The 10806-nt window shown below is 69.6% G+C and overlaps 4 protein-coding genes across 4 annotated transcripts in view; 1 reads left to right on the forward strand and 3 right to left on the reverse strand.

Annotated features, from left to right (window-relative positions):
• Positions 1–2122, reverse strand: part of LOC121356985 (zinc finger protein 420-like) — a 5317-nt gene extending 3195 nt beyond the window's left edge. Inside the window, exons 1-3 of the mRNA XM_041473901.1 lie at positions 1833–2122; positions 1446–1559; positions 7–899 (exon numbers count right to left, since the gene is read on the reverse strand). Of these exons, the coding sequence (XP_041329835.1) occupies positions 7–899; positions 1446–1524 (972 nt within the window). The 5' untranslated portion in view covers positions 1525–1559; positions 1833–2122. The remainder of the gene's footprint in view (positions 1–6; positions 900–1445; positions 1560–1832) is intronic.
• Positions 1544–3532, reverse strand: LOC121356986. The gene is made up of 5 exons (XM_041473902.1): positions 3514–3532; positions 2947–3170; positions 2303–2908; positions 1814–1941; positions 1544–1559 (listed from the first exon to the last, which is right to left on the reverse strand). Exons 1-5 carry the CDS (start codon positions 3530–3532, stop codon positions 1544–1546), a joined length of 993 nt encoding a protein of 330 aa, XP_041329836.1.
• A 921-nt stretch (positions 3533–4453) lies between these two features.
• On the forward strand, positions 4454–8662 carry RARRES2 (retinoic acid receptor responder 2). Its single transcript, XM_041473890.1, has 5 exons — positions 4454–4737; positions 5827–5928; positions 8135–8239; positions 8313–8426; positions 8517–8662. Exons 1-4 carry the CDS (start codon positions 4555–4557, stop codon positions 8424–8426), a joined length of 504 nt encoding a protein of 167 aa, XP_041329824.1. The 5' UTR covers positions 4454–4554; the 3' UTR covers positions 8517–8662.
• An 817-nt stretch (positions 8663–9479) lies between these two features.
• On the reverse strand, positions 9480–10766 carry LRRC61 (leucine rich repeat containing 61). Its single transcript, XM_041473903.1, has 2 exons — positions 10576–10766; positions 9480–10517 (listed from the first exon to the last, which is right to left on the reverse strand). The coding sequence occupies exons 1-2, from the start codon at positions 10669–10671 to the stop codon at positions 9480–9482; spliced, it is 1134 nt and encodes a 377-aa protein (XP_041329837.1). The 5' UTR covers positions 10672–10766.
• Positions 10767–10806: the final 40 nt, after the last annotated feature.

Raw genomic sequence — 10806 nt, forward strand, 5'->3', positions numbered from 1 at the left:
CAGCAGGGCGGGCGCGGCCCCGAAGGGCGCGGCGGGGGCCGGGCCGCGCGCGGGGCAGCGGCGCTGGCGGGGGATGTGCGTCTTCTGGTGGGCCTTGAGGGACACCTTGTCCTTGAAGCACTTGTGGCACTGGGCGCAGGGGAAGGGGCGCAGGTCGGTGTGGGTGCTCTGGTGCGTGACCAGGTTGGTTTTCTGGGTGAAGCGCTTGCCGCACTGGGCGCAGGCGAAGGGCCGCTCACCTGTGTGCACCCGGTAGTGCGTCACCAGGTTGGTTTTCTGGTTGAAGCTGCGGCCGCACAGGAAGCAGGAGAAGGGCCGCTCGCCCGTGTGGATGCGCCGGTGCGTGATGAGGTTGGGCTTCTGCCGGAAGCTCTTCCCGCACTCGGGGCACACGAAGGGCGCGTCCTCGGGGCAGCCCCGCGCCGGCGCCCGCGCCCGCGCCTTGCCCTCCTCGGGGTGGGCGCCGTGGATGCGCTGGTGCGCCAGCAGGTTGGCCTTCTGCGAGAAGCTCTTGCCGCACTGGGCGCAGGGGAAGGGCCGCTCGCCCGTGTGCACGCGCCGGTGCGTCAGCAGGTTGGGCCGCTGGCTGAAGCTCTTGCCGCAGTCCCCGCAGCGGAACGGCTTCTCCCCGGTGTGGATGCGCTCGTGCGTCACCAGGCTCTGCTTCTGCCGGAAGCCCTTCCCGCACTGGGCGCAGCGGAAGGGGCCGGGGACGCCCCCCTGGGCCCCCCAGCAGCCGGCACGGGGGGCAGGGGGGTCCCGGGGGGGCTCGGGGCCGCGCTGCCCGCCGGGGAACCAGCGGCCGGAGCTGCCGCCCGCGGCTGGAAACAGCTCCAGGGAGCCGGCGCCAATCCCGGGCTTCTCCTCGGGCTCCACCTTGCTCACCCGCCCGGGCTCCACTGCACCGGAGAGATCCCGGTGTTATCCCAGCTCCCGGAGGATTCCGGGCTGTCCCGGGTGGGGAGGACCCGGGTCCAGCCCCCCCTTCCTTGTGGGCCCCTCACTGCTGAGCCACGGGGACATGGGACACCCCAAAGGGCATCAACTCCCCAAGCCTCTCCCAGAGTGTGACACCCCAAAGGGCCCCCAAACCCCCCAGTGTGTGACACCCAGGTCCGAAATTGTCCAAACTGGCTTGGAATGGCAAAAACTGGTCTAAAATGGCCAAAACTGGCTCCCAAAACTGGCCCACAATGGCCACCCACTAGCTCAGAATTACCACAAATTGGTCATGAATGGCGGTGAACTGGCCCAGGATGGCCCCAAAATGGCTGAAAACTGGCCCAAAATGGCTGAAAAAGTCCTTTAAACTGGCTCAGAACAGCCTCCAACTGGCCCCAAATAGTGCTGAACTGGCCCAGAATGCCCCTGAAGAATCCCAGGCTGCCTTTTCCCCCGAGCCCCCCGGTCCCAGTGCTCCCCCAGTCCCCCAGATCTGGACTCACCGGCGCAGGGGCTGCCCAGGGCCTTGGACTCCTCCGGGCCCGGGCGCGCGGCTCCGAAGGGCTCCTCCGGCGGCTTCATCCCAAACAAACCCCCCGGCTTAAAGAACCGGTACCCTGGGGGAACACGGGGCACCGCAGTCGGCACCACCGGCACAGCTGGCACCGAGCTGCTCCCGGCAGAGCCGGGCTCCGGCACGGGGAGGGAGAGCTCCTGGAGAGCCAGGCTCCAGGTGAGCTGGGACGGGGCCATCCCGGGCTCTGGGGCTTTCCTGCAGCCTCTCCCATCCCCGGGAATCCCCAGAACGCTTTCATCATCCCAGTTCAAAGTCCCCACAAAAATGCACCAAGCTCTGTGCGGAAAATCCCACCCCAGCCCCCTCCCCTCACCTGTGCAGGGGTCCGAGGGGATCTCGGCGCCGACGGCATCCAGCTGGGATCCGGCCCGCGGCGCCGGGCTCAGCCGGGAATACGGGAGCAGATCCAGGGCGTGGGCGGGCTGGGGAGGGGGCAGCGGCTCAGCGGCATTTTGGGGTCATTTTGGGATGTTTGGGGACCTTTCCCTGGGTTTGGCCACAGGCCAAGGACAGGGATCGTGACCCTACTCCTGCATCCCAAATGTGAGGTTCCTTGCTCCAGGATGGAGCCTGCATCCCTGCCCCCCAAACCAGACCCCTGCTCCCCAAATTACCCCATCCCTACCCCATCCCTACCCCAACCAAATCCCTGCTTCCCCAGCAGATCCCTCCTCCCCAAACAAGATCCTCGCTCCCCAAAAGAGATACCCAACCCTCTGCTCCTCCAGACCACATCCCTGCCCCCCAAACCAGGTCCCTGTCCCCCCCATCCCCACTGCCCACCCCCCAGACCAGCTCCTTTTCCAGCCAGGACCCGCACAGCGGCAGGAACCCTTCCCGAGGAGCCAGTCCCGCTTTCCGCGGCGGCGGCGGCCTCGGCGCCCCGTCCTCCTCCTCCTCCTCCTCCTCCTCCTCCTCCTCCCCCCGGAATTTGGGGTGCGGAAGGCGCCGAGCGGGGCCGGATCCGGCTGTGAACGGCGAGAGCCGGGAGCGCTGGGAGTTGTAGTTCGGGATGGGAACGGGATGGGAACGGGAACGGGATGGGAGCGGCAGCTGGGAGCAGGGAATGGCCCCGGCTCGGCATCGGCTCGTCCACCCAGAACGGCCCCGGGAGCCGGGAATACGGGAATAGCCGCGGGGGCCGGGAATAGCCCCGGTACAGCAGCGCCTAGAGAACCGGGAATAGCGCCGGGGGCCGGGAATAGCCCTGGCACGGCCTCGTCCTCCCAGGAATAGCCCCGGGGGCCGGGAACAGCCCCGGCACAGCCCCGCCTTGGCAGTCAGGAATAGCCCTGGGGCCCGGGAGGAGCCCCGGCCTGGAATCACCTCATCGGCCGGGAGCAGCCCCGGGAACAGCCCCGGGAGCCGAAAACAGCCCCGGGAACAGCCCCGGGAACAGCCCCGGGAGCCGGGAACAGCCCTGGGAACCGGGAACAGCCCCGGGGCCACCGGGCCGCGCTGCCCCGGGCCCGGCGGCTCCTGCGGCAGCTCCCGGCGATCCCGGCTCTCCCCGGAGCCGCCCGCGCCTCGGGGGGCTCGGAGTGACCCCCGTGCGCCCCAGCACCGGCTCCCTCCCGCGGAAGCGCCGGACCCGCCGCTGCCACGGGCGTCCCCCCTCGAGACTCCAGCAGCTCCTGCGACCCCCGAGACCCTCCCGGGGAAACTCACGGGCGGCCGCTGCCCCGCGGCGCGCTGACGTCACGCGCGCGGTGACGTCAGCGCGCTCGGTGACGTAATGGTGTCAGCTACGGCCGCGCCCCGTTCCGGGTCGGGGGGCGGGGCCCGGGGGCAGCGCCCCCTACCGGCGCCGCGGAACAGAGCAGCCGCCAGGGGATGGGAGGGGCTGGAGAGACCCCGCCCTCCCAGGGTCCCCCCCAGTGTCCCCCAGTACAGCCCCAGTGTCCCCCAGTGTCCCCCTAGGGTCCCTTAGTGTGCCCTAGTACAGCCCCAGTGTCCCCAGTACAGTCCCAGTGTCCCCCCGTGTCCCCCAGTACAGTCCGGGCAGGACCCCATTCCCGGTAGGCAGGACTCCATTCCAGGGGCAGGACCCCATTCCCAGGACAGGATCCCGTTCCCGGGGCAGGACCCCATTCCCGGTAGGCAGGACCCCGTTCCCGGGGCAGGACCCCATTCCCGGGGGCAGAGCTCACTCGTGGCTGCTCCGGGGGCTGGAGCCATTCCCGGGGACAGGAGCCCATGGCCGGTATCAGGAGTTTGTTCCTGGGGGCAGGATGTCATTCCCGGTAGGCACGAGCCCGTTCCTGGGGAGCACAAGCCCATTCCCGGGGCAGGAACCTGTTCCTGAGGGCAGGATGTCACTCCCGGTGGGACATGAAGCCATCCCTGGGGGACTGGTGGCTGTTCCCGGGAGACAGGAGCCATTCCCAGGGGCATGAGCCGTTCCCGAGGGGCAGGAGCCGTTCCCGGGGGGGCAGGAGCCCATTCCCGAGGGGCATGAGCCGTTCTCGGGGGCAGGAGCCGTTCTCGGGGGGGGCAGGAGCCATTCCCAGGGGCAGGAGCCCATTCCCGAGGGGCAGGAGCCGTTCCCGAGGGGCAGGAGCCCATTCCCAGGGGCATGAGCCGTTCTCGAGGGGCAGGAGCCGTTCCCGGGGGCAGGAGCCCATTCCCAGGGGCAGAACCTGTTCCCGGGAGGCAGGAGCCGTTCCCGAGGGACATGAGTCGTTCCCGGGGGGCAGGAGCCGTTCCCGGTGGACAGGAGTCGTTCTCGGAGGGCAGGAGCGGTTCCCGGGACCGGACGGTGTTCCCAGGGCAGGGTGGCATTCCCAGCAGCCCATGACGCCATTCCCGGGGTCTCCCCCCGATCCCATCCCATCCCATCCCATCCCATCCCATCCCATCCCATCCCATCCCATCCCATCCCATCCCATCCCGGCCCCTCCTCCCGCGCCCCGCGGGGTGGGGGGGGTCACCCGCGGGGCCGTCCCGGGGGCGGATTTGGGGGCAGATCCCAGGAAATCGGCTCATGCCAGCCCGACGCCAGCGGCCCGCGGATCCGTGAGGCCGTTGCCGGCGGGATGAGGCTGCCGGTGTCGCTGTGGCTGCCGCTGGCCCTGGCGCTGGCCGCGGCGGCCGCGGGGGCCGCGGGGCAGTCCCCGCTGCAGCGGCGCGTGGTGCGGGACGTGCTGGAGTATTTCCACGGGCGCAGCAACGTGCATTTCCTCTTCAAGGAGCGCGAGGTGGACGGGGTCACCGAGCGGGTGAGGAACGGGATCCCGCACCGGGAGCCGCCCCTCGGCAGCCGGGATGGCCACGGGAACGGGGAGGGGGCTCGCGGTCCCGGGGGAACGGGGAGGGAGGGAGCAGCGGTGGAAGGGGGCATCCAGGGGCTGAGCAGGGATTGGGATCGGGATGGAGGACTGGGGGTTCAGGGTGGCCACGAGAACAGGGAGAGGGGCAGGGAGGGGGCACGGGAGGGCGTCCCGGAGGGGGCACGGGTGGGGCTCCCAGAGGGGGCACGGGTGGGGGTCCCGGAGGGGGCACGGGTGATCGGGGTCATCGAGCGTGGGAGCAACAGGATCCGGGACTGGGATTCGGGTTTCAGGGTCCGGGATGACCATGGGAATGGGGAGGGTGTTGAGGTGTCCCAGGAGGAACAGAGAGAGGGTTGGGGAGGGGATGGGGGTGTCCCAGAGGGAATGGGAGATGGACGGGATCACCGAGCAGGTGAGCTTGGGATTTGGGATTGGGGTTCAGGGCTGGGATTTGGGATTGCGGTTCGGGGCTGGGGTCCGGGATGGCCACAGGAGTGGGGAGGGGGTCGGGTGTCCCACAGGGAGCAGGCGGGTGCCCGGGGTGCCCAGGGACAGGACGGGCCCTGCTGGCCGGGCTGAGCTCGGTTATTCATTAACGGACCCGAGCTGATCCCGGTGTCCCCGAGCCGGGGCCGTCCCGGGGTGCCCCTGCACACTGTTCCGTGTCTGGGAAGGGCCAGGACTCCAGGGACCCCCACTTCGGGCCACGTGCCCATCTTGGAGCCACCCCGGGGTCATTCCTGGGATGGGTTTACCTGGGGGTTTCCAGGATCCCTCCCAGGGCTCAGAGTCCCTCCTGGGATGTGGGGTTCCTGTGGGAGCTTTGGGGTCCCTCTCAGGGGTTGGCATCTGTGGGGTTCAGGGTCTCCCCCAGCATTTGGGGTGGCTCTGGGGGCAGTTGGGTCACTCCTGGGGTTCGGGGTCTCGCCGGGGGCTGTATTCCCGGGGGTTCTCTGGGGTTTGGGAGTCCCTCTGGAGGTCGGGACCCCTCTGGGGGTCCGGGCCCTGCCACGCCTGCCACCCCCGTTCCCGCAGGAGGACCCCTCGGGGACCTTCGTGCAGCTGCGCCTGGGCCTGGCACAGACCACGTGCCGCAAGCGAGCGCCGCAGCGGCACTGCCGCGTGCTGGAGAGCCGGGTGAGGGGCTGTCCCCGCTCCCCGGGGGCACCTGGGGGTCCCTCCTCCCCGGGGGCACATCCCAGGGGGTCCCCTTCTCCCTGGGGCACATCCTGGAGGGTTGTCCCCTCCCTCAGGACACATTCCAAGCTCCCACTTCGGGCCACGTGCCCATCTTGGAGCCACCCCGGGGTCATTCCTGGGATGGGTTTACCTGGGGGTTTCCAGGATCCCTCCCAGGGCTCAGAGTCCCTCCTGGGATGTGGGGTTCCTGTGGGAGCTTTGGGGTCCCTCTCAGGGGTTGGCATCTGTGGGGTTCAGGGTCTCCCCCAGCATTTGGGGTGGCTCTGGGGGCAGTTGGGTCACTCCTGGGGTTCGGGGTCTCGCTGGGGGCTGTATTCCTGGGGGTTCTCTGGGGTTTGGGAGTCCCTCTGGAGGTCGGGACCCCTCTGGGGGTCCGGGCCCTGCCACGCCTGCCACCCCCGTTCCCGCAGGAGGACCCCTCGGGGACCTTCGTGCAGCTGCGCCTGGGCCTGGCACAGACCACGTGCCGCAAGCGAGCGCCGCAGCGGCACTGCCGCGTGCTGGAGAGCCGGGTGAGGGGCTGTCCCCGCTCCCCGGGGGCACCTGGGGGTCCCTCCTCCCCGGGGGCACATCCCAGGGGGTCCCCTTCTCCCTGGGGCACATCCTGGAGGGTTGTCCCCTCCCTCAGGACACATTCCAAGCTGTCCCTCTCCCTTGGGACACATCCTGGAGGGTTGTCCCCCCTGCCTTGTGGCACATCCAGTTCCCCTATAGGGCCCCGAGCCCATCCCTGGGTGTCCCCCTTCCCTTGGGGCCCATCCCTGGGTGTCCCCCCTCCCTTGGAGCCCATCCCTGGGTGTCCCCCTTCCCTTGGGGCCCATCCCTGGGTGTCCCCCCTCCCTTGGAGCCCATCCCTGGGTGTCCCCCTTCCCTTGGGGCCCATCCCTGGGTGTCCCCCCTCCCTTGGAGCCCATCCCTGGGTGTCCCCCTTCCCTTGGGGCCCATCCCTGGGTGTCCCCCCTCCCTTGGAGCCCATCCCTGGGTGTCCCCCTTCCCTTGGGGCCCATCCCTGGGTGTCCCCCCTCCCTTGGAGCCCATCCCTGGGTGTCCCCCTTCCCTTGGGGCCCATCCCTGGGTGTCCCCCCTCCCTTGGAGCCCATCCCTGGGTGTCCCCCTTCCCTTGGGGCCCATCCCTGGGTGTCCCCCCTCCCTTGGAGCCCATCCCTGGGTGTCCCCCTTCCCTTGGGGCCCATCCCTGGGTGTCCCCCCTCCCTTGGAGCCCATCCCTGGGTGTCCCCCTTCCCTTGGGGCCCATCCCTGGGTGTCCCCCCTCCCTTGGAGCCCATCCCTGGGTGTCCCCCTTCCCTTGGGGCCCATCCCTGGGTGTCCCCCCTCCCTTGGAGCCCATCCCTGGGTGTCCCCCTTCCCTTGGGGCCCATCCCTGGGTGTCCCCCCTCCCTTGGAGCCCATCCCTGGGTGTCCCCCTTCCCTTGGGGCCCATCCCTGGGTGTCCCCCCTCCCTTGGAGCCCATCCCTGGGTGTCCCCCTTCCCTTGGGGCCCATCCCTGGGTGTCCCCCCTCCCTTGGAGCCCATCCCTGGGTGTCCCCCTTCCCTTGGGGCCCATCCCTGGGTGTCCCCCCTCCCTTGGAGCCCATCCCTGGGTGTCCCCCTTCCCTTGGGGCCCATCCCTGGGTGTCCCCCCTCCCTTGGAGCCCATCCCTGGGTGTCCCCCTTCCCTTGGGGCCCATCCCTGGGTGTCCCCCCTCCCTTGGAGCCCATCCCTGGGTGTCCCCCTTCCCTTGGGGCCCATCCCTGGGTGTCCCCCCTCCCTTGGAGCCCATCCCTGGGTGTCCCCCTTCCCTTGGGGCCCATCCCTGGGTGTCCCCCCTCCCTTGAGCCCCATCCCTGGGTGTCCCCCATCCCCTGGGCCCATCCCTGGGTGTCCCCCATCCCCTGGGCCCATCCCTGGGTGTCCCCCATCCCCTGGGCCCATCCCTGGGTGTCCCCCATCCCTTGGGACTCATCCCTGTGTTTTCCACCCCCCTTGGGCCCCATCCCAGGGGTCCCAGAGCCCCTCAGCCTCCTGCAGACCCCCTGTCCCCCCACCATGCTGCTGCGGGTGCCGGGTGGGACAGAGGGGACGGTGCTCGGTGCCAGAGGGTCCCCAGGGCTCCCGGGGGTGACATCCCACCGTGTCCCCAGAGGAAGCCGACCTGCCTGGCCTGCTACAAGTTCGACACCGGTGACGTCCCCAAGGTGCTGGACAAGTACCACAACTGCGGCCCCAGCCACCACCTGGCGGCCAAGGTGAGGTGTCCCCAGTGCCCCCCAGCGCCCCCCCCGTGTCCCCAGCCGGTGCCAGCCCCTGCTGTGCCCGCAGGAGATCCGGCAGCGGGACGAAGCCGAGTGCCGGGCGGTGGAGGAGGCCGGCAGAGGGGGGGACACGCCGTACCTGCCCGGAATGTTCGCCTTCTCCCGGGGGCTGCCAGCCTAGGTGGGTACGGGGCGCCCCCGGGGACCCCGCGGGACGGGGACGGGGGGACACGGCCATCCCATCACAGCCCCCCTCCGTGTCCCCTTTCAGGCACCGCGGCACCGACGGACGCAGCCACGGCGGTCCCGGCCTGCCCCGCTTGTCACCCCCCAGCCCCGTGTGACCAAGGAGGGTCCCCGATGTGTCCCCCCCTCCCGCCTGTCCCCGCTCCGCAGTAAACCCAGCGCTGGCTCCGCTCTCACGGCTCTTATTCCCAGCTGGCACCGCCCCTGTCACCCCCCCGTTGTCCCCAGGGGTGGGTGGGCAGTGGGCTCCACGTCACCACTGCCTGTGTCACCTCTTGTCCCCAGGGGTGAAAGACAGGGACATGAAGGGTGGGCTGAGCAGTGGGAGCCCCTGAGACCGCAGGACAGAGGGACACTGGAGGGTGGGACATGTTTAATGCGCAGTGCCACCACGTCCCCTGTCCCCGAGGGTCCCACAGCCGAGGCTGGGCTCCCCACGGCTCCCCTGGTGCTCCCTGGGGATGCTGTGCTGGGCGGGGGGGCTCTGGGGGTACCCCAGCTCCAGTGGGGGGGTCCCTCAGGGGAAGGAGACAGGCTTGTGGTGGCTCTGGGGGTTTCATGGTGACAGTGTGGGCTCTGGGGCTTTCCTGGATCCATTTCTGGGCTCTGGGGGTCTCACGGTGACAGTGTGGGCTCTGGGGCTTTCCTGGATCCATTCCCGGGCTCCCACAGCTAAGGAAATGAAGTTGGGCAGGGGTGGCACTGAGGGGCTCCTAGACCTGTTTTTGGGGTCTCACAGTTCGGAAGATGAAGCAGCTGGACTCGTGATGGCTCTGGGGCTATCCCAGCCCTGGTTTTGGGGTCTCACAGCTCAGGCTGTTGTGGCTCTGGGGGCTGTCCTGGCCCCGTTTTTGGGGTCCTGTGGCTCAGATGATGGTGGCTTTGGGCTGTGGTGGCTTTGGGGTTCTCTGGTCCCATCTTTGGGGTCTCACAGCTCAGACTTGTGCCTCTGGGTGTTGTCCTGGCCCCGTTTTTGGGGTCCTGTGGCTCAGATGATGGTGGCTTTGGGGTTCTCCAGTTCCATCTTTGGGGTCTCACAGCTCAGACTTGTGCCTCTGGGTGTTCTCCTGGCCCCATTTTTGGGGTCCTGTGGCTCAGATGATGGTGGCTTTGGGCTGTGGTGGCTTTGGGGTTCTCCGGTCCCATCTCTGGCGTGCCACAGCTCAGACGATGCCGGCTGCGGCCGCGGTGCCTTGGCGGGGCCGGGCCGCGGCCTCGCGGCGCTCAGAAGCCGAAGTCGGGCGCACAGCGGGTTGCCCAGGTTGCCCAGCGGGTCCCGCAGGCGCAGGCTCTCCAGGTGCCGCAGGCCCTGCAGGCAGCGCAGCTGGCGCAGGCTGCGCAGCCGGTTGCCGGCCAGGTTGAGCTGGCGCAGGCTGCGGCAGCCCCGCAGCGGCTCCACGCTGGCCACGCGGTTGGCGGCCAGGTTGAGCACGGCCAGGGCGCGCAGCGTGGCCAGCGGCGCCAGCCCCGCGATGGCGTTGCCGGACAGGTCCAGCCACTCGAGGTTGGAGCAGTCGGCCAGGCAGCCCAGGTGGGCGATGCCGCGGCCGCGCAGCCGCAGCAGCAGGATGGACTCCAGCGAGAACTCGCCCGTCGTGGCCTTGAGCAGCGCCGGCGTCACCCGCACCCCGGAGCCGTCGTCCTCCTCCTCTTCTTCCTCCTCCTCCTCCTCCTCCTCTGACGGCTCCGACACCTCCGGCTCTGGCGCCTCCTCCCCGCGCCCCTCCATCCCTGCGGGGAGGTCCTGCGGGGACAGCGGGGCTGCGGTGGCACCGGGGACCCCCCGGCTGGTCTGTGGGGTGCCCTGAGGTGTGGGGACACGCGTGGTGTGCGAGTGGGGCACAGGGACACACATGGGGCACGTCTGGGGGAACCGGGGACGTGTGTCGGGGGTGTGGGGCACATCTGGGGGTGTCACCTCCTCCTCCCCACGCCCCTCCATCCCCGTGGAGGGTCCCGAGCAGGGAAAAGGGCTGCGGGTGGCACTGGGGAACGGCTGTGGAAGGACACTGGGCTGGCTATGGGGTGTCCTGGGGTGTGGGGTCACGTGTGGGACACATCTGTGCAGGAACTGGGGTGCAGAGACATATGTGGGAAACATCTGGGTGTGCCTTGGGGATGTGGGGACACGTAGAGGACCCAAAGGCCATTGGTGTGCTCGGGGGACACACGGGGGTCATATATGGCACACAGGGACAGGTCCAGAGCCCATGGGGAGACCCCCACCGGCCCTCACCCCAACACCCCCCAGACCCACCGTGATCCCTCCCCCGGTGCCCCCAGGCCCCCCCATTCCCCCCATCGGTGCCCCCGTT

This window comes from Pyrgilauda ruficollis, unplaced genomic scaffold (genome assembly GCF_017590135.1).
Source record: "Pyrgilauda ruficollis isolate IOZ18807 unplaced genomic scaffold, ASM1759013v1 scaffold306, whole genome shotgun sequence".
NCBI classification, from domain to species: Eukaryota; Metazoa; Chordata; class Aves; order Passeriformes; family Passeridae; genus Pyrgilauda; species Pyrgilauda ruficollis.